Below are 23171 nucleotides of genomic sequence, written 5' to 3'. Positions count from 1 at the left end.
TATTTCTATATTGAAGCTTTTCATGCTTTAAAAAATACAGCACTGTTGAAACATTAAGCACTGAGAACTTATCTTCACAAAAAGGTTTGTTGCTGAGTTTTAACCTCTTAATTTGCTAAGGTATAGCAGACATGGCAGTGCCCCACTTATCAAGCTCTGAAATTGCCAAATAAAATTATCTACAAATAGATGGTTACTTCACAGCATTGTGGATTTACATTTTTAATAGGTCAGAATGGGGGGGGGGGGTTCCACTTTACTGTTGCAAGTCCAAAGGAAAAGGAGCTGGGCAGCACTGAAGTTGCCAAATGAGTATGTAAACTGAAATGAGGTAGAGGGGAAAAAAGAGCCCAGCAAGGATTGATCATAGCCAGTTGACTGTAAGGTGCTTAAAAGTATCAAGAAATTAAGGTCAGGTGGGAGGGAGTTGTGAGTTTTAAACATTCCTGGCCAGGCACTATTTGAGTTGATTTCAAGAGGGATATGTGGAGAAAAGGCAAGGTTTTTTCTTATTTTGTAGTACACTTTCATTGCCACATAATCGTAATGTATGCTGGTCCAACTATACCCAAACAGGGCTTGGAAAGGTAGGCAAAAGAAGAGTTTAATTTTCTTTTCCTAAAAACTTTTCCAGCGGAGCTTTTTCAAGTGGTGCAAGGCCTGGTTCATCCAGGTCCTAAGGAAGATTGGGTTCCACCCTCAAAGGCCCACTGTGACGACTTTGCCATGCATTTCAGGGAGAAAATCGCTCAAATTCGTCACAAGCTGGACACCACTAGTGAATCAGAGGTTTCTGGGGAGACACCAATGCTGCCGTCTGGTCCAGTATTATTGGATGAATTTCAGTTATTGCGGCCCGATGATGTGGACAAGGTGCTTGGACGAGTACGTCCCACCACTTGCCTATTGGACCCTTGCCCGTCTTGGTTAATAAATAATTCCAAGCACGGGATTGGGATCTGGATCTTGGAAGTAGTTAACGCTTCTCTGAGGGAGGGTCGGGTGCCTGCCCCTTCAAAGGAGGCGGTAGTCCGACCGGTCCTGAAGAAAGTGTCACTGGATCCAGAGATGGCCACTAACTATAGACCAGTGGCCAACATCCCGTTTCTGGGCAAGGTGTTAGAGTGGGTGGTGGCGGGACAACTCCAAGCGCTCTTGGATGAAACTGATTATCTAGACCCATTTCAGTCCGGCTTCAGACCCGGGTACGGTACTGAATCTGCCTTGGTCGCCCTGTACGATGACCTGTGCAGGGAGAAGGACAGGGGGAGTGCGTCCCTGTCGATTCTCCTGGACCTCTCAGCAGCTTTCGATACCATCGACCATGGTATCCTTCTGGATAGGCTAGCGGGATTGGGGGTCAGAGGCACTGCTCTGCAGTGGTTCCGCTCCTATCTCAATGGCCGATTCCAGAAGGTGGTGCTGGGGGACTATGGCTCTGCACCATGGCAGCTATGCCATGGAGTACCGCAGGGGTCCATTTTGTCCCCTTTGCTGTTTAACATCTACATGAAACCGCTGGGAGAGGTCATCAGGAGGTGTGGGCTGCGGAATCATCAGTACACTGATGATACCCAGCTCTACCTCTCGTTTTCCACGAATACAGGTGAGGCAGTGGCTGTGCTGAGCCAGTGCCTGGCCGAGGTAATGGGCTGGATGAGGGCCAATAAACTGAAGCTCAATCCAGACAAGATGGAGGTCCTGTTGGTTGGTGGATCGGGCTTCGGAGAGGGTGGATTTAACCTAGTCCTGAATGGGGTTGCACTCCCTCTTAGGGACAAGGTCCGCAGCTTGGGAGTGCTCCTCGACCCGGAGCTTTCATTGGAAGCTCAGGTGACAGCAGTGGCGAGGAGCACTTTCCTTCAGCTTCGGCTGATTCATCAGCTGCGCCCCTACCTGGAGTACGACTGCCTGGCAACAGTGACACATGCGCTGGTGACTTCCCGTCTGGACTTCTGTAACGCGCTTTACGTGGGGCTACCCTTGAAGACAGTCCGGATACTTCAATTGGTTCAAAATAGAGCTGCCAGGCTGCTGACGGGGACTGGGCATTATGTTCACATGACTCCAGTCCTCCGTCAGCTTCACTGGCTTCCCATTGAAGTCCAGGCCCAATTCAAGGTGTTGGTGATGACCTATAAAGCCCTAAATGGCTTGGGTACTGGTTACCCGAAGGAGCGCTTACATCCATATATGCCCGGCCGCCCCCTGAGATCAGCGGGAGAGGCCCTTCTCCAGGAACCCTCCGTGAAAGAAATTAGGAGGGTGGGTACTCGGAGGAGGGCTTTCTCTGCGGTGGCGCCTAAGTTATGGAATGCGCTCCCCAGTGAGGTCCGCCTGGCGCCGTCGTTATTTGTTTTTCGGCGCCAGGCGAAGACCTTTTTATCTAAGTGGCATTTTAACTGTTAGTATTACTAGATTTTATCCGGCCAGGGCGGCTTATTTTATATTGTATTTTTGTATTTTTAATTTAATGTTTATATTTATTGTAATTTATATTAGAATTACTTTTAATTTATTGTTGTAAGCTGCCCCGAGGCTTCGGCGAATGGGGCGGCATAGAAATGTTTTAATAAATAAATAAAAATAAATACAGACAACTAAAATCTATGTTGTATTTCATATAGCCACCTGACCAATTCTTCTACAATTTTTGAATGTTTCCTTCTTCACATACCCCATCTACCCACATGTCAATTAACTTCCCCTACAATTTTGTTGTTCCATTTGAGAAGAGAGAACCCACAACTGTATTCAGACAATATACTAACATACTGCTGTTGAAGCATAGGTTATTGTGTTGCCTGAACCTAGCTTTGCTAACTAGACATGGCTTTCATGGCAACCCATGAAAATAGCCCATTGTTTGTTTGTTGTTGGGCTATGGATTATTCATGGTTTGTCATTTCAGCTGAGTTCAGTCAACCCACATTTCAACCCCAATTCATGGGTTCATATTCAACCTGTACACAACCTGTATCAACACTTGACTGAGGACTAGCAAGTTGCCTAAATTCAATCATTGGGTTGGTTTGAACAATCACTACGGCTTAAACAAGTCATGGTGGCTTGTTTAAGTTGCAGTTCATTGTAGGCACAATTTGAATATGCAACAGCCAGATACAAGTTCTCATGTCTTCAGAATCCAGATATCATGGCTTGTTGAAGGGTTAAACAACCTTCAATCCATGAGCTGTTGTTGGATTATCTAACAGTGTAAATTTTAGAACAGCAAGCAGGGGTAAAAGAGGGGGGTGAATGAGGCAATTGGTTGGTGACTGAGAGTGTGTGGGCAGAACTTGGAGGTGTGAGAAGAGAGAGAAATACATAAATACTTTCAGTCTGTTAGCAGTCAACAGTCAGCAGTCTACAGAATCCAAAGAGGCAGCCTTCTCATTAGAATCCTATGTAGTGCTGTGAAAAGTGTTTAAGATTCTAAGAAGAAAGTAGACTATTTGAAGGACATGTTAGTGACCAGGGAGAGTCAAAACCTAATATTGTCAAAGAATTATAAGGGTGTGAAAGATAGAAGCTGACAGAAATCTTAGTGAAGAAGGGAAAGATTGAACTGAGATAAACAGAATAAAGACTGCAATATCTCAATTATTATACACTGTTTATTTACTAAGAAAATAAGTTACTGAACATCTTGAATCCAATATGATTATTGTATAAATAAAGTTTTGTTTATTGTTAACTCACGGTCATAGGCTGTTTGATCACCAGTATCGCATCCTCAGGACCACGCAGCCCAACGAAGGAGCCTTATTGCTTGGACACAGTATTGAGGGAGAGGCTGACTAATAAGATTGGAATTAAATTCTTGATGGCAGCATTAGATATCAAGAGAGTTAAAAACAGACCACATCCCAACAAGGAAAGGAGAGCACTCATGACAGGTTATTTGGTGGTTGCTGAACCTGTCAACAAGCCTTGCCCACTGGATTCAGACAACATGACAACCCCATCAAGGAGTTAATTATTCAAATTGTATGCAGCATGTCTCACAGCTTAAACAAATCAGCATGACTTGCAAAAGCATGATCATACAAATGCAGTTAAATCACAAGACCTTCTCCAAGCAATCTTTGTCTTTACATATAACAGGCATGCAGAGATGACAGATGATGAAAATTGTGATTAATACTGTTAGTGTATGGATGCTTTACAGAACCATGTGTTATTTATTTTTGTTCACATTATTTGCATACCACCCCATATCTATGGGAAAGACTACTTCTTGACTCAGAGAGCTTTGATCTAAATTTAGAGTGGAATGTTCCAGGGAGAGTTATAATGGTCAGAAAGTATGGATTTGGGAAAATCCTCTTCCACATATGTAAGCCTACTCCATCCATCTTCCCACATGAACTTTCCATCCAACTCAGGCTTCCCTGTACCAGTGATACATTTTCAAAGTATCATTAACATGAAAGCTAAAGATGTGATCATGGTTTGATCATGGGAGGGTTTAACAAATACTTTATGGAAGCAGACACAAATAATGCAGTTAAGGCAAGACAATTGCTTTTACTTGGAGCACATGCAGCAACCAGGAGATGTAAAGAGGTATTTTCAGATCAAGAGGTAGGTTCAAGAGGTTACACACAAAAGTGGGATCACACTTCAACTTTAGCTCACACAGTAAGTGAGATGACACCATTAATTAGATCACCTGGGTTGTGTGGTTTATTTTTGTCTTTTGTTGTTGTTTTCATACTGGAGGCAGGTGCTCAGGTTGCACACAACTCAACTGGCTTAAGTTATGAAAGCAAACATAAAGTTGCCTGATCATCAAGGCCAATCATTACCTAATTGCAAAGATGTACTGGCCACTGCTGTTAGCATGCTGATAGCTTAGGCTGAACCAAAGCTGATATTCTTGTACTTTTTATGATGTAACAAGCAGGTAAATTCCAAGCCTTGGTAGAGCATGAGACAAGACCAGTGAGAATCTGAACATGTGCAAGATAGATCTGAATAGCAGATGATGTCAAAAGAGTTTTGGAATGATTCGCAGATCAGGTTGCCATCTCATAGTTGCCAACTCACTAGATTTAGGCCAACCAAAGGTCATGTTGAACATTTTTTCCCATAAATGAGTTAACCTTACATGTGATTCACACAATTATGTCAGAGATGTAAATATACCATGCTGTGTGTTTTCTTCCCCTGTCTGGATTCTCAGAAGGCAACACCATGAAAGAATAACATCACTTTTTTTTTGTCTCAAAGGACCTGGTAACCAAAAATGTTACACTTTCACAGTGCCTTTCTGCCATTCTGTAAGTTGAAAGGGATGTGAAAACCATCATGAAAGACCGTACTTGAAGAAATAAAAGGCAAGCTACTTACTTACCGATCTTCAAAAGAATGTCCAAGTACAACCCAATTTATCTCACAGTAATTCCAGTAATTATCTCACAGTCTGTGGCTCTCCTGGTGTTTTGTGATGGCTGGAAAGGGCTCCTGAGCTTAGGAGGAGGAGTTTGCAAACAGAACCAACCAGCAGGTTTTGCTAACTTTTCTAAGGAAGTGCAACTGATGCTCAGACAGGCAGCTCACTCTGGATGGCAGTGGAAATAGCAGAACAAAGCATGATGTAGAAAACTGGTGACTTCCCATATTAAGCTTACAACTTATGAACAACAAATGAAAGGCATTAGATTCTGGAAACTTTCTGGAGGAAGGGGCTCCATTTGGTTAGTACCTAATCTTGTATTTGTGCTAGGTAGCATGTGTTTTCTTGGTATTGGATGGGAGAGCTGCTTCTAGAGCTTAGCACAGAGTTTCTTTTAGAAGGGGCTACTGATTTAATTCCAGAAAAATATCCTAGACTATGGTTTTACATTGGCACCATAGTATTTATTCTCACCCTGCCAAGACTTCCAGCTTGTCTTGCTTGTGAAATTGTACATGACAATAGAACGTAATGTTTGGATTCTGCAGCAACTGCCTCTCTGACAGCAGGAGAAGCTGGTAAACATCTGCAAGACATCACCCTGCCCAGGAATTTCAATGTTTCTTTTTTTTGCTTTTCTAACCTAACCCTGATGAAGAGTCCTGTGTATGTATCTTGGGTGTGCCCCATTCCTCAACTCTGTTACAGCTGCGCCTACAACTTTCTGGGAAAAAAATCAAAGAGGAGGAGGAGAGTCTAAGAATGGATCAGAAAATTCAATGAAAGTATGGTAAGGATCTACATTTTATAGGTGAGGTAGTTAAGGATTCATAGAAGCCCTAGGGAACAATTATATGCACATTTAGACAGAAAAAAAGTCTACAGTCTGCTCAGTGGCCACAAAATGCAGACCGACATTGTTTGAGGAGGGTGGACAATGGAGTGGAGTTTCCTGGAAAAGGAGACAGTTGATTGACAAAGAGCTCTGGAAAAAAAAAAAAGTGCTTTTCCTAGTACAACCTCATTTAGGAGTATACTTCTCAATTCCAGTGCAGAAATTAACTTGGACCATTTCTGCTTTATGTCAAATGTTGCTTCTTTTTTATTTTTAAATATGTAATATATTTTCATATTTTGATTCATTTTCAATAGTTTTTATTGTACATTTGCATTATAGAAATATTGTATACAGTATTTTTAACTTCTGTTTCTATTTTTATCAGTATTTTTTGAGCCTCATAGCTTTTATTTTAGATATTTTAACAGCCATTATGGTCTGCATATGTATACAGAAATCAAGCAATTAGTTATTTGTTTTTTCTAATTTTTAATCTTCTGCAAATATGACCAAACCTCAGGCTGCACATTCCTATAAACCTTGAACACATCACCTGGTACCATAGATTGCAATGTAACAATAAAACTAGCCACTGATGACATGGTGAAGACCACAGTAAAACCAAGATTACATAGCGAGATGTTTTAATATGCAGCCAGGGCAGCTTTTGAGTGGCTGCGAGGGCGCACTGCTCTCAAATATAGTCATGCCTAACTAGTCTCTAATCTCAGGCCCAAAGGAAAAGTAGATCAACATCGAAAGTATCTATTAAATCTAAGCCAAACACGTGATTGGTGGGCTGCACGTCACAGGCTGTGCGGGCATGTGGTAGTTCCACCCCCCCCCCCATGGACATTTCATGCATACCCCTTTTGTGCCATAAGGGCTTCATGATCTGTATTACATGGCAACAGTTGATATCTTCACAGTCCTCTGGAAACACAACAAATTGGTTTGTGGTATCTTAATTTAGGGGTCTCCAGTGCCATGCAGAGGGACTGCCAAAAGTGCCTGGAACGTTCCCTCCACCCAGGCCCCCTTCAAAACAAATGTAAGAGCAAATGTTGTTAGGGCCATCTTCTTTCTCTCACGTTCTATTTATGTTTATATTTCCTATTTATAAAATCTATGTATTAGATCATATTCACTTTTTTAATTTTATTAGATTTATATCCCACCTTTTTTCTTTCAAAGAGCTCAAAGTGGCTTACATTCTCCTCCTCCTGCTATCAGTCTTATCCCCACAACAACAAACATATGGGATGGGTTGGGCTAAGAGCGGCCCAAAGTCACCCAGTTGGCTCCATGACTGAGCAGGGACTAGAACCCAGATCACCCGAGTCCCAGTCTCAAGGTCTTAACTGCTGCGCCACACCGGCACTCTCTCATGCATGCTTGCATAGACACCAGCACATGCACTCGTCAGTGTACCAAGTGTCCATGCAAGTACACTTGTGCAACAAAACACATGTGTGCTGTGCCATGGGAAAAGTCATGCACCCATTTCACTTGTGCTCACATCTGCAGAAAGTCATATGGGTGCACTTGGGAGTAGATGCACACTTGCCAAACCCATGCGCTCATGGACACACACATCATTGCTTGTACCCCTGCATACACAGCAACATGCATAAACTGACACACATGTGAGTGTTGACACATCATTGCATGTGCATGTGTGTGGAGATGCACATGCATGTTTCATCTCACACAAATGCTTCTGAGCATCATCATATGTGCATGCCTGTGCAAATTTGTATGTGCATGCTTGCTGACTGATCAGCATTCATTCATGGTGGAGAGTGTTGTCCTGTGTGTGCTCACATGTGAGTATTCTGGTGGCTGTGCATGAATCTATGTTGTCTTTGATCCTGCACATATGTTTGCATTTGCGTGTGCATGTGAGTGATGACATGCACATACTCAGCAACACGCTCTGACTCACGCGCGTGGCTCACAATCACACATGCGCGTATGCTTGCCTAGGCGCACTCTCTGTCTCTGCCTCCCTCTCTCAGCCTCTCTCTCACACACAGTGACAAACCCTCATTCATGCCATTGGCTAGTTTGTAAACCAGTTGACTCTGCAGCATTGGGTGCAACGAAGATCCGGTGGACACATTCAGTTTTGCATTGACATTGGATGCTACGGCTTGGGGAACAAAAATGCCCCCCAGACCTCTCACCATTCCCCACCCCTGCGTTATGTATCCCTGCCTCATGGAACAGGGCTTTGCTTTGCTGCTACTACTGTGGGAAACTTATGGGGGAATAAGGTAAGGCATACCAGAAGAAAAACATGGACTATTTCAGCATCATCCGGGGAAATCTTCTCTTTCTCTTGGGGCATGTTTAAACAGAAAAAAAACCCCTACCTCTCCAGCACACCCCAGCCAACCTTGCTGCCTGCCCCACACTGAGTTTCAGGTCTTTTGTCTGTCAAAACATGTATAGGCTTGTGCCCTAAAAGAAATAGGAAAATTATCAGCACTCCCAGCTCATTAGAAAGATTAAGTTGGCTGCAGCTGAAAAGGACAGAGCAAAACACAGCCACAGTCCTCAATCACCACCAGGAGGCAGATAATGCTCCTTTAGCATTGCTCCTGTTTAGCCACAATGCTACTCACAGGCTGAAGCATAAAATGGCCCTATAGAAATCACCGCAGAAACAGCTGGATATTTCAGCAGTGATGATGTTAGGTGCACACCCGAATCTGTTATCTTAGGTCAATTGCAGACCTCTGTGACCTTCCCAAAGTTCCGCTGACCCCAGTCAAGAGGGAGTAAACTTCATGGAAATATCAGGATGAAGGAAGGAGCAGAAGAGAACTTCAGTGAATCCTTAATCCTTAAATTCTGCCAAGAATGCCCAGAGTATTTCCTTATCCATAAAAGACACAGGGAACTGCCCCTTTATTTAAGTATTTTATGTTCTTTCAAAAGCTGAGTTTGAAACTGATGTGAGTTTTGTGAGTGTGTTCTAAATAACGACTATGAGACTCCATGCAATTCTAATTCACATGGAAATCCTGCACAGTCCCATCACCTGTTATGAAGCCTCTGTGTAACTGCAGCAGCAAGAGTCTCCCAAGTAGACCCTTCCGCACACTGCTTTCACCTATCTCCCCCATGGCCTCTGAACTTGGAGGCTTACAAGCATCCAGTGCAGTGCTTGAGGCAAGATGGCAGTGATCTTAACACCCTATTTTTTATCTAGATGACCAGCAAGAGAGAGGGAAGCAGTTGAAGCACCAGTCTGAAACCATGCAATTGCTCAGCCCCAGCTTCTCCCCTCCCTGCCTCCATCGCATCCCTTTTCCCCCTCCAAGGTTCAGTTGTGACCTGGGGAGGCAGCCAATGTGGTTCTTTCCATGCCAGCTGCAAGGGGACAGAACAGGAACTGCACCAACAGAGTCTGAGCACTGATGTCAGAGATGCTCAGTGCTCAGATTTTGAAAAATCGAATGATCTCCCACATCATTTCAGGAGACCATATGACTCCCCTTATGTACTTAGTAACAAATGTCCCCATAGCTGCTTGGTAACAGTACTTATCAGAAAGCAAAAACCCTACGACCCATTGATAAACTTATCAAAGAATGCAGGATAAATATATACTTTGTCAGCATTCTTATTTATTCTTGTTCTAGAACAAAATGGACACTCTATGAGAGAAAACACAAAATGGCTGTTCTATGGGGGAATAACAGGAGGGTCCAGGGGGAGGGATGGTCCCTGAGGTAAGAATGCTGGGGACCGTGGGATGCTGGGCAAAGGGCATGGAAGGGGCAAGAACATAGGGGCAAGGAAGGCCCTCTGTGCCCTGAAGACCACAAGACTACCAGGTTCTGGATGCTATGGGAGCATTTAAGTGGCTGTGGGGTTAGGGAGGTTCCTCAGTACTGGGGACTCTGGGGGGAGTCAGGGGCTATAGTATTGGGGTGCTCCCCAGATTCTGGGGCCTGTGGAAATCCCTGAGCAGCTGTTGGTCTAGGGAGGGTCACACAACACAGAAAAGCATGGGGTTCAGGCATCTTCTAAATCCAGGGGATAAGTGGACCTCTGCCGGCTAAGCAGTCAGGGCTGGTCCTCCGGGGTCTGAGGCCCCTAAGCCTGGAAGGCTATGTGGGATGCCCAGTGTCTAGAGGAGTATGGAGCTGGAGTGCCCAGTGGACTTTGGGATCAGTGAGGGTCCCCAGCGTCATGCTTGTTCCTGTTCCTCTTCCACAAACCAAGCTCTTTCGCATATATTTTCAGAATTCACCACCCCCTACAGGACATATCAAATGTCACTTTTCACAGTTGGTAGATGTTTGAAAAGACGCCATATATTTTCTGTAATCAATGTGCCAGATTCCTTGCAACATATGATTGATATTAATTATCAGGGAGATAGGATGAAAATGGGATATTTCATGGAGCTTGTGTTTTGAGGCATGTAATGTGTTAATCAGTATTGGAAATATAATGTGCTAGTACAATTCAGTCAAATAAAAATGCAATCTGAGACGTCAGAGAATTCAGTATGAGGAAAGAAAAAAATGCTGCTATGAAGCAAATGAGATTAAGGACATTCATCAATATTTGTGGAGCTGTCATTGGTATTCTCTGAGATCTAACTGACTAAATGTTGTGCTTAAAAGAAAAGTTTAAAAAATCAGGTTCCAAACTTACTTATTAAGTGGGTCCTGCTTCTGACACCTGAGACAATGCAGCAGTGGTTTTCAGCCACTGGTCTGTGGACTGGCACCAGTTTGCACGAGATTTTCTGTCAATCTGGGGTGGGGGGGAGGGCACATCCCATTCACTAAAAACTGGTGCAGGGGCTGGCTGTACTCCACCACCTATTCCTCGGTTGGTATTGCGTTCTCGGGGGGGCACTGGTGCCACTGGGAGTGGGGGCAGGGAGGGGAGAGACGGCTCGGTGAGAGCCATGCTGAGCCAATTTCATATTTTGTTCTTTTGTTAACATTTTTTGTTGCTTGGTTTCTGATTGTTTTGAAGAATTTTTTTCTCTTTCTTTCTTTCTTTCTTTCTTTCTTTCTTTCTTTCTTTCTTTCTTTCTTTTTTTGGTATATATATGGAAATTAATACTCAGAATGCTGCATTATGTGTATGGTGCTTTTTGTTTCTAACTCAGTGGTCCCCGAGGTGGTTTTCCTCTTTCTGCCAGTCCCCAGCCATGGAAAGGTGGAAAACCGCTGCAGTACAGCACAATAGCAAGTGCAATTTACAGACTCTATTCCAAACTGGTAAGCAAGTTAGCAGTGTTGATGCAACAGTTTAAAAGCTAACAACAAAAAACTTTGCTTGAATTACAATGTTTCAATTGTAAATGCTAATTATCCACGTTAGTATTTTTGTCATTTTTATTCTGGGCAAATTGGCATCAACTGCCTTGTGCGAAGGAGGAAAGAATGAGGAAGGCAGGAGCAGGCAAACGGAAAAGACTCCCCTCCACTCTACAGATGTCAACTGCTTTCCAGGGGAAAAACCAGCTGTGGGGTTCTTGGTGGTTGTGTTCTTCAGTTTTGGGTATGGATCTTGTGTTCCTTGCTGTATCTTTGGTATCTTATAAATGCTCTATGCTAATCTGAGTGCTCCAGTCAAAAAGCAGGATATAAATCTACTCACGATGCAATCTTATGCATGTTTAAAAGGGCCAGAAAGTCCTACAGCTCCCCATATTGATTGGGAATGCCGTGAGTTGAAGACCGTTTTTGTCTAAAGGATTGTACCCTAGTGAGTAAGTCATTAAAAGAGACATCTGTTCTCACTTTGGGGTTCACGACCACCTTCTGCCTGTTTCAGTGCTGAAAAACAGAATTGCCTGAGCTTCCCAGGATCACCAGGAATTTAAGGCAAGCCCACCCACAGCCTAGAGAAGAAAGAGCCTTTCTCAGGGATGAGAGGGAGCTTGTTGCATCAACACAACACTAGCCTGGATCCAGCACCTTTGGTTGCTGTAGTATCCGGCCATCGCACTTTGCCTAGATGCAGCACCTTGCCCAAGAACTGCCACTTGGAGAGATTACGCCAGAAACAAGTCCTGCAGGTCCCATGATCAGTTCCTAGCTGAGGAATTCTGGGAGTTGTAGAACCTTTTTTCTGCCCATACATGCATGGAAATGTGCCCTAGCTGGGGCTGGTGTGAGCTGTAGGGTGAGCACTACATTGAATAGGTTGCCCCAATGTATTTTTCTTCCTGTTTGCCTGGCTCGTTGGGAAACAACAAACTGCATCTTCATGGAGGACCCTAGAAGAACCTGAGTGATGCACTTTTGCTTAAGGAGAGATGGATTACCAGCTACTCTATAGTTCTTTCTTAAAATTCCACCAAAATAAATAAATAAATAAATACTGATGCTATAGATGGGAGGTACCATATATGCTGCCATATAAAACATATCTTGAAACTGAAAATAGCAAAGCAAAAATTGGTGGTTGTCTTATATACCTGACATATATAAATAGCCCAAAATACTGATCTTATCTTATATGCGAGTTACCTTATATGCTGATATATAGAAGTATTTGTCTGAAACATCCTTCCTGTTGTCTTGTTCCACACATTATTAATGTATATTTAAGTGTATGACCTATTGACCTCATCTAATATGTGAGTTGCCTTATACGCTAGGTATATACCTAGCTTTGGTGCACTATAGACAGAAGGATTTTTTCCTTGCTTTACTTGTTTGAACCAAGTAACAGGAACACTAACTCTCGAATATTTTCAAACGAGCAAGGAAAGAGTGCATAAAGTGGCAGTGCTGGAGATTTTTCACTCATATTACCATCTGGTCTTATCATTATTTTGGTTTAATGTCAACCCAGATCTATACTCCAGTGCTTACACATAGAAGGAAGTGCCAATAATTTTTCCACAACAGCTTTATGTAGCCAGCAATCGATATGCATTCCTGGAAGCTAGGGCTGTTTTATATAAGGTGATAATTGTGCCCTCCTGATCCCTCACACACACAGGTTGGACCGGTCGTTTCACAATGTGGGAATCCTCTGGGTCCTCCAACCATTTTTGAGCTTTGCGGGGAAAGCCTGATATTTTCCTAGATGACGCCACGGCTCGCAGCAGAGGCCTGGGATAGTTTCGCAATTCCGCTCTACACCACAGCGCCATCTTCTGGTGTGTTATGGAATGCGCAGAAAAGTTGAGACTCCAGTCTCGGGAAGACGAAAGGGAGGAAACTTCGGAACAAGTTTAAGTGCCTTGTGTAGAGAAGTCCTAAGCCTCATTTAAGCCAGTGGGGCTTGCTTCCGAGTAAGCATACCCGGGAGGAGAGGGAGGGCACTACAAAAGTAGGAGGGCTTTCATTGCTTAGGAAAGGAGTAGATCTCCTTGCACATCATTACTCTCTGCACGCCCGGGCCAGGGGAAGGCAGAGTACCGTCCACGGCTTGTAGGTCGCCAGCTCACGCGCTTTCGTGTCCCGTGCAAGCCTTTCATTCCCCTTTTCTTGCTGCAGCAGCCTCGAAAGGCCGAAACAGGCATCGGGTTGCCTCGGATAGTGTCCCTTCTTAAAGTGGATCCCTGAAATAAATGGGGACGTAACCCCTGGAGTATGCGAGGAGGGGGCTTGAAGACCCGATCCTGCTATAGAGTACAGACAAGAGTTGTTAGACACGGCTTTCAAATGATGCCTGCGCTTTGGCACGGAGTTAACGGGAACATTCCTCGAAACAGCAGCGGGGGGAGGCTCAGGGCCTCCCCAACACGTCCCCGGGTCCAGCTCGACGCCGCTTCCACGCCCGCCTCAGCTCGGGGGTCTCGGGAGCGCCCGAAGCCGCCCTCCCCGCCCGCGCCCGCGAGGTGCGCAAGCAAGGCGAAGGGAGGAGCGTCGGGCTCTTCCAGCTGCGGCGCCCCCCTCCCGCTCCAAGCGCAGCGCGCAGCCAGCGACTCTCCCCGCCCGCAGTTGGACGCGCACACACAGCTGTTGCTGCGAAGATGGCGAGCCGCCGCTCCGTCGTCCTCTGGCTGCTCTGCTCTCACTTGGGGTCTTTCTGCTGTAAGTCCTGATCGTCTCTCCTCTCGGGACGGCAGTGCCGCCGACGGGTGGCTTTTCTTTGTAGCAACTCTCCGACCACGAGGGAGGGCGAACCCCCACCCGTCACCTCCCAAAGGCTCGCCTTGGGGCTGCCAAGCTCGCCCTCCCCCCTACTTCTGCTCCTTCTTAATCTTTTCCACTACAAGGAGCATCTCGCTGTTTCCGAGAGTAATGCCAAAGCTGGTGTGCGCCTCCACGAGGTTCTGCATTTCTCCCATTCCCCCAGCCCGCAAGGAAGCGGACCAAGCCAACGGTCTTCTCTCGGCTTCTCTCGGCCCTTTCGACGAGCGCTCTGCCTACTAGGTTGTACCGCCGTTCCTTTTTCCTGCAAAGAAGAGAATGAAGGGCGCTCACCTACCGGCCGCTCGCTTTGATTTGTCTAGCAAGGGTGGCACAAAAGGAACTGCGATACTAGCGGAGGGGCTTCTCCTGCGATGGATGGGGTAGAAAGCACCTCTGCCTGGGATCAGGAGGGTGGGGAGAAGGGTAGCCTGGGGGTGGTGAAACCCACCCAAGTCTCCCTCCCCCAGCTGCCCTCTCCAGATGTGCTGGGACTGAAGCCCCAGCACCCCCAGCTTGCTGGATGTGTTGAGAGTTGTAATCCAACACACATGGAGGGAGTCTGCTTGGGGAAGATAGCCTTAGTTGCATTTCTGAGGCATAAAGTTCTGATTTCACTTTTCGAGTTCAACTTTTGACCTCAAGGCACTTAGGGCAGGTTCCATCTTTTGCGCTCTGCCTTGGAGCAACACCACTGAATCCACAGTAGCTTAACTTCTGGGGAAACTTGCTTAGAAGCTGGCTGTCAGGCTTTCCCTTGCATGAGACTATAGCTATGCAGCCGAATCCCAAGCTTCCACCAAAGTTAGTCCAAGAGGTTCTGCAACAGAACTTCCTGAGTTGGGAGTAAGTTAGTAATGCCTTCAATGGGAATTGCTTTCAGATAAAGGTGACTTTGAATTTGAAGTGCAATCCATTGAGCATATGGGCCACAATCCAGTGAGCACTTGCGCTCTGGGAGTAAGACTAGCCAGATGCAAAGGGGCTGGCGTTCTGAATAAGAGGGCATACAGTTGTAGTTTTATAGGCAGGTCCTGAACATGTTTGTTTGCAAGGAAACTTTTGAATGTGCTTAAGAGCGGTGGACACCCAGTGGGATTTGTGCTGCAGTAAGATGTTAACAGACATTAGGAGGCCATTGTGTTTGCTGTAGCTCCGCCTGAACTCCTTTGTGTATGCATCTGGAGCCGCAGCATAAGAATCTTGCTTGAGCAGATCAGTGTCCCTCTAGTCCTGCATTCTGCCGTGCACAGTGGACAACCAGAGGCATCTGGGAGACCCACAAGTGAGGCAGGAGAATAGCCTTCCTAGCTCTTGGTATGCAGTGACAGTCTGCTTCTTAACAGGGAAGATCCATACAGCCAGCCTTACTAATAGCCATGGACAAACTTTCTTTTCATGTATCGGCTTACTTTTTTGGCATGTTCTTCTGCTCTTTCTACCCGGATAAGAGGAACTAGCACTGTTATTACAATATTATATATATGTGCATTCCTTTCAATCAGATATCCCTGTTATGAATCACTTTGATAAAGCATTATTGCACTCCATGGCATTTATATCCTTTTTTCTTGTTATGAGGATCCCAAGGCAGCTTACATGGCTCCATAATCCTGGCAGCAATCAGCCTGTGAAGTGGGTTAGGTGGTGAGTGACTGGTGCACAATCACCCAGTGAGCGTCACAGTCAAAAAAGGGACTAGAACCTTGATTTCCCAAGTCTGCAGTCCAATACCCTAACCATCACACCCCATTGGCTCTCAGAAGCATTATGTTTTCTTGCACGATTATATATACATTTTACAACATGAGTAGTACCTGAAACTGCCACTGCAGCCCACTTTTTTTTTCATGGTGGTGGAACCTACTGTTTTCCAGTGTTAATGAGAGCTTCTGGCAATAATCCCAAAACAAGTAGAAAAGCTCATTTCCAGAGCAGAGCAGAGCTCCCATGTGAAAGCCCCACTGACCTGCCTTGTTCTACAAAGGAGTGTTTTGCTCGTTTCCAATCACTGCAACATCCATGAGCTTCCTGTTGTTCTAGCACTGGGTTCCGCAGTGCTGGATGCCAATAAACGGCTGACACCTTTGATATATCCATGGATTATAAATATATAACTAAATCAGATTCCCCAAAAGAAAAAAAACCCTCTGTGTATTTGGATGTATTCTTTACTTCTTTGAATTTTAAAGCCACATCTGCTAGTCACCACATTTCACTGCAGTGAACTCTTTCTATATTATATGAGGAAATACGTTTCTGTTATGCATCTTCTTGTCAGTTCTCTGTTATTTTATGAGAGAAACAGATTGGTAGGTGTCTCTCTGTTCTTCCTGATATTCTTATACTTTTACAGATCTCTAACAAACCTCAAGTTTGTTTGGTTTTTGTAAACTAAGAAAAGTTTAGGAAGAGGTATCTGCCCTTTATCCTTCAAAGTTTTGCTGTGCGCAAAGAATGGGGTGGCCGGGGTAAACATGATTGCCATGTATAAGTCTCACTTCTATGACTGTACTGTAGTAGTCTCATGAAATTCTTTGGGACTTACTTCTAAATAAACTTGGTTAAGGCTGGGTGCAAGAAAAATTGGCTTAAGTTTTAGTCCCAGTTGATCAGGAAACAGGTTGTAGTGAAAGGCATCTGTTGAAGGACACATGCACAAATCATCATCCAGCTTGCCAGAGGAAAATTGTGCTAGCACTCTGTGCACTGAGGCACCTGACCGAAATCCCTGCATGTCATCTTTACATTGCATTTTTTCAAGTATGAAACAGCAGAATATTCTGTGAAGAGAAGTTTTGTACTGTGTCTTGCAGTCTTCACATCTTCTTCTCTCCCAAACCTTTGTGCATGTCAGAGTATGTAGGGGGAGAGATTGGTACTGACCACAAATAACTGAAGAGGACTGCCTTCTAGTGTATTTAGCATGTAGGTATTTCCACAGTCCCTGGAGATGGCAGGCACCAACCTATACTTGTGCCCAGAACAATCTCTTTCCACTTGTCTATTTTTAGTTCTTGTTACTGTTGTTGAAATAGATAAATAGAGGCCACCAGCTGTAAAGAGTGGCTGCTGAATTTGAAAGCCAGCACTCCTGATTTTTTCCCTTCCCTCCCCATGAGTAAAAGCAACAGCCATCCACATGTTAGTAGCTGAGTTTTCTGTTGAAAAATAGAACTTATTGAAGATAAGAGGTTAAGAAAACATAAATCCGGGAAAATACCACACCCAAGCAATGTGTTGGACACAGATATATGAAGCTAAAAGACACTGCTGCAAAAACAATGTGGTAAAATATGTAAGACATCTGATAAGAAGGCATGTTGAACATTAACTCCTGGCAGATTCTGTACTTTATAAGTTATTAGATTCAAACTAATGTGATCACTGAACGATGTGGCATGTTTGTTTTTTGAAGGCTTAATATAACTCTTGAAATTATGCTACAACTACATTCTCCCCACCACACACACACACACACACACACACACACACACTTCTTTGCTGATTCTTCCGTAAATCTATCACTTTCTTTATTAGCTTTATGTCTCACCTTTCCATCAAAGAGTTCACAGTGGTATTCATGGCTGCCCTGCTTATTTTTTAATATAACAACCCTCTGATCTAGAGGATGCTGAGAAAGAGTGATTAGCCCAGGTCACCAAATGAACTACATGGTGGAGGGTTGAAACTGGGTATCCCTACTCCTAGTCTTATATATTACACAATAATGGGAGCACATTTCTAGGCATGTTTGTTCAGAAAGAAGCCCCACTATGTTCAATTTACAACCCAGTTTCAAAGGACAAGATGAAACAAAGGTTTCGCGAACCTGCTTGGCAACATTGACAAGTATCTTCTAATATAATAATTTTTTTTTTTAATTGTCAAACACCCTACCTCACTGGGGGATGCTGGGAAGAGTAATCCAATGCACTGGGACACCACCAGGTTGGGGAAAGCTGTTCTTAGGATATAGCTACCCAACAGTCCCACAGAGCAAGCTTACACAGCCCTGGGGCTGGAGAGAAAGTCTCCACTCCATAATTGTTAAGTGTGATGTGGTGTTCAGAGTGTGGGAAAGGGAACCTGGGTGATATAGCTCTCACTCAGCCATGAATCTCACTTAGTAACTTTGGGCTAGTTATAGACTTTCAGACTCACGTACCTCACAGGATTGTTGTAAAGCACCTTGAGTTGCTCACAAGAGGAGCATAGACATAGAAACAGAGGGAGTCAGAAGGGCTCTCCCGGGCCATCTAGTCTGACCCCCGGCTCCAGCCGGCTCTGCTCACAACATGCGCACCATGTGCATGTCCAGTCTATCTTTGAACACCCGCACCAATGGGACCTCAACGACCTCTCATAGAAGCCCATTCCATACCCTCAGGGTCCTAACTGTCAGGAAGTGCTTCCTGGCATCTAAATGGAACCTTGGTTCCCTGAGCTTTACTCCATTGGAGTGCATCCTGCCTTCCTCTGCAGGGGAGAACAGGTCTCTACCCATCTCCCTGTGACATCCCCTCACATCCCTGTATGTCGCCAGCATATCCCTTCTGAGTCTCCTCCAGGCTGAAGAGACCCAGTCTCGCCTCATATCCCATCCCCTGCAAACCGGCCACCAACCTTGTGGCCCTGTGCTGCACTGACTCTAACCTGGCTATATCCTTTCTGTAATGAGGGGCCCAAAACTGAGCACAATACTTCAGTTGCGGGCGCACCAGAGTCGTATAGAGTGGTAGTAATACCTCTCTCGATCTAGAAGCCACACTTATGGCTATGCAACCAAGGGTGGCGTTCACCCTCTTGACCACTGCATCACACTGCTGACTCATGTTTAGCCTGCAGTCAACCAGTACCCGGAGGTCCCTTTCACAAGTGCTGCTCTCCAGCAACTTGTCACCTAACCTGTACTTACGACAGCTACTCCTATGCCCCAAGTGCAAGACCTTGCACTTATCCACATTGAACGCCATCCTGTTGTCTCCTGCCCACTTCCATAGTCTGTCCAGATCCTTTTGGATCTGGAGTACCTGTTCCTCAGTTGTGGCCACTGCTTCAGTTTTAGTATCGTCTGCGAATTTGATCAGCAGACTATTCACTCCTTCTTCCTTGTCATTTATGAAAAGATTAAACAGGATCAACCCCAGGACAGAGCCCTGGGGGACCCCGCTTGTCACTGGCCGCCATCCCGATGATTCCCCACTAATGGTTACCTTCTGCTTTCGCTCAGTCAACCATGCCCTAATCCACCGGACAGTGCATTGGTCTATCCCAAAACTCATCAGTTTCTCAACCAGGATATCCTGGGGCACTTTGTCAAAGGCCTTGCTGAAATCCATGTATACCACATCCACTGCATCTCCTCCATCTAGCCATCTTGAAACCTTGTCGTAGAATTCCACAAGGTTTGTCTGGCAGGACCTGTTTTAGCGGTGGGATAGAAATGCAGTATAATGATAACAACAATAGAGAGGTGAAACTGCGAGATGTGAGTGAAAGAGAAGGAAGCTTTTGCTGGTGGTTAAAGAGCTGGACGGATGCTCTCAAAGGCAAAGCAGTATAGTGAGGAAGCTCTCAAGGCAAAGCAAGTGGAACTAAAATAGTGCAGATATAGGGAGGAAGTGGCTGTGGCATCGTTAATGAACATAAATGCAAAAAGTAGATTGCTTTGTTTCCTATTGAGCAATGTGATTTCAATGATAAGTAGTTAAGAAATGCAAATAAACTGGAGAGATACAGACATTCAGAAAAATGGAGAATTTCAGCAGAACACAGCCCATTAGTGTATCTTCTAGAAATAAGACGAGACTTAGGAAGACTCTTTGGGAAGGTTTTGTAGAACAGAATGGTTCTTCTTCACAGCTGGGAGCAAAACTGATAAAATATCTGGCTGTCTTATCCTACAGTTCCAAGCATTTCTCAACCTGTGTGATGCAATTTAGATTTTAAAAAATGAGGTCAGATGAAACCCATAGGGCTTAAACCCATAATTCTCAAACTGGATGTCAGGAAGGGGCACACTGGTATACCCAAGCTATCTATACCTGGCTGTGGTGGGAGAATTTTGCAAGCCCTCAAAAAAGGGTACCTGTACATCTCCATGTATGTCATTCTTTTATTCTGGAGAAACACAGAGAGCTTGGTCCTCTGTAGGCTGGACATTATACACTCCAAAACTAAATTCTATTCAAAGTTCATGCACAAAATATGTGTATCATTGCTGTCAGGAGTTTACAAAATACTGCTGCAAGCACCCAAAGTACTCATAGCCGTGGTTTTTCACAGGCTTTGTGTATGCTCGCCTTTTCTGGGTTGCTTCCACCCCCATGCATGCAAAGTTACAGGATGAAGTTACAGGATTCTAGACATTGTCCTCTTTGGATTGTAACCCTTGTGTATTTTTCCAGTGCTGCTGCTTCTTACCCAAAGAAGAGCTGTCAAGAGTGCTAGACTGGGGACCTGGGAGATCCAGGTTCTAATCCCCACTCAGTCAGGATGCTCACTGAGTGACTTGATTCAGTCACGGACTCTCAGTCCAGCCTATCGCACTGGGATGTTGTGGTTGATGAAATGGAGCTATGTAATCTGCTTCAGCTTCCTTGCCATAAGAGGGAAGATATAAATGCACTGTAATATCTGTTGACTGGCAATAGGAGAATGCAGAATGCAGCTACTGTTACAACTGGCAAGTTGGTATATTTTTAAATACTACAAACATAATGGGCAACATAATGTTTTATGTATTTAAAGCAAGGTCAAGCCAGTAGTTGTCATTGTGGTCCACTGGGCGGAGAGTTTCAGCTATTGTGTTGTCTTGGGCAATTCATTAACTCTCCACCTCAATTTTCCATTTGTGAGAGCCAGTTGCCAAATGCTGTACCCTGAAATACTACATAAATGACGAACAACTATTTGTAGGGCTTTCCGGAGGCCTTGCCAGCTTTTACGGTATCGCAGCTTTTCCTTGCTTTGTTTCAAGCCTCTTTTAAAAGTACTAACCTTCTAGAGTTGGAAGGAGGTTTCTGAAAGTTCTCCACATTTGGTTTTCTCTAATTGCTGACTAGCAGAGGTGATGCATTGCTGCTGCTTCCTAAGCCCAAATGCTGGCTGACAAAGCCAAGCTTAGTTGCCTTTTGTTTTGTAACATCCTGGGTCAGTATGCTATATTCATGAATGGTTTTTCCACTTTACTGCCTTTGTAAGACCTGAGGCAAAGAGCTGCATGGTAACGAAGTTGTCCTTAAAAGTTCAGTTTGAACAGAGTTGGGCTCTTCTTTTTGTTCAAAGGAAAGGAAGTGAAAAATTGCTGTTAATCCCCCTTAAAAGTAGTGCTATTAACTGATAAATTTAAAGCTACAAATACAGTCCTTGCCTGTTTTCCTGTTTATCTTGTTTTCCTTTGTAATCTGCATCCACCATGTGCTGTTTATATATATAAATAGGTGTGGCATGTTTAAAAGATTGGAAAGGGCAGTATGTCTGAATCAAAGAGCTCATTTACTGCAAAATTAGCCAGTTGGCTTTATCTTAGAAACCTATTTTCGTTTTGCCTACAAAAGAACAATCAGTGAGATTGAACAGTGTCACTCCTGTGGCGTTGTAACGTGAAATGTCAAGATCCAAGTCCAGCTGCCAAGTTCAAGTATGCCCTGTATCTCTAGTTTTTGTTTTTGTTTTGGCTTGAAGGTAGCAGGACAGCAGAAGTCTCTTAAAGCCAAAGTAGACATGATGTCTGCCACACAAAATAAGTAATCAGCTTGGAGCATGGGGGAGCTAAGCCATGCAGGGACCGCGGCTAGGGGATGCGTGTGCACCCAGCTGTTATCCATAATGAGAGATTACTCCCATTGCTGCCAAGGACAGGGCTGTTTTGCAGGGCTGCTGCTACTTTCGAGACACAGTACATGCTAGGTCACCCAGTATGCAGTCCCTCCATGTGCTCCTGTGGAGTTGTGTGCATTGTGTGTTGAGCGCCTCACTTTTTGATGGGACAAAAGTGCACCCTCAGCTGGTCTATACACAGATGCAAGGGGGGTACCAGCATGACCAAAGACAAAGCAGAAAAGGGCTCTTTAATACTTGTGTAAAGGAGAGGGTTGGCAGCTGCCATTCTCCTCCCTAAGCAGCTGCATCTACATAAAAGTATTTCTTGTACACAACTAACAAGATGTGCAAATGTGTGCAATAAAACTCCTTTTAAAAAAGTCCTGTTGAGCAAGCTCAAGCAGCTCTTAGGTTAAACCCTTAGTCTGCTATTGTTGGGCTATGCTAGTCCCATAAGATTTCTTAAGAGGCTCATACAGTATTTAAAAATAAAAGCCACAGAATTTACAAGCATCAGATTAGCAGTCATTGAAACGACAGCATTTGCATTTCTGGGCTTTATAAATTGGCAACCTTTCAGATAACTTTGTTGCTATGGAAGCAAACTCTGCACATCTCTGACACTAGCAGTTGAAGGCTATTCTTCATGAGGTACTAAGTTGTTTTAAACACTCGACCCCCATTTCTCTATTCATTACCAAGGAAACTGGACTGGCCGCATGATTCTCCAACTACTTTCAAAACTGAGTGTTGGCATTTTTTGCCCTGCTACACTTAACAAAAGTAAACCTAAAATAAATAATAAACTGAAAATAAACAAAAATAAACTGTTGACCTTGTTCACTCAGTAAGGTGCATTGGAAGGGATAGGATATTTCTTGGGAATCCTTAAAACAAATTGTGTTCTGTCACTCTGAGTGCTTTATCTACATGAGGCTTTTAAGGCTTTTATTGAAACTTCTGCTTCCAGATTCTTGGT

General features: G+C 44.4%; 1 protein-coding gene across 2 annotated transcripts in view; it reads left to right on the top strand.

The window, feature by feature from the left end:
- The first annotated feature begins 14147 nt into the window (after positions 1-14147).
- JAM2 (junctional adhesion molecule 2) overlaps positions 14148-23171 on the top strand; it is a 28397-nt gene continuing 19373 nt past the window's right edge. For both annotated transcript variants that reach the window (XM_044442115.1, XM_044442114.1), the window contains exon 1: positions 14148-14266. In XM_044442115.1, coding sequence (XP_044298050.1) covers positions 14206-14266 — 61 coding nt within the window. In that variant the 5' untranslated portion in view covers positions 14148-14205. The remainder of the gene's footprint in view (positions 14267-23171) is intronic.

Source organism: Varanus komodoensis, unplaced genomic scaffold, assembly GCF_004798865.1.
Source record: "Varanus komodoensis strain SLA01 unplaced genomic scaffold, ASM479886v1 scaffold4, whole genome shotgun sequence".
NCBI classification, from domain to species: Eukaryota; Metazoa; Chordata; class Lepidosauria; order Squamata; family Varanidae; genus Varanus; species Varanus komodoensis.
Note: the sequence above shows the minus strand (reverse complement) of the source record. Positions and strands in the feature narration are given on the sequence as shown.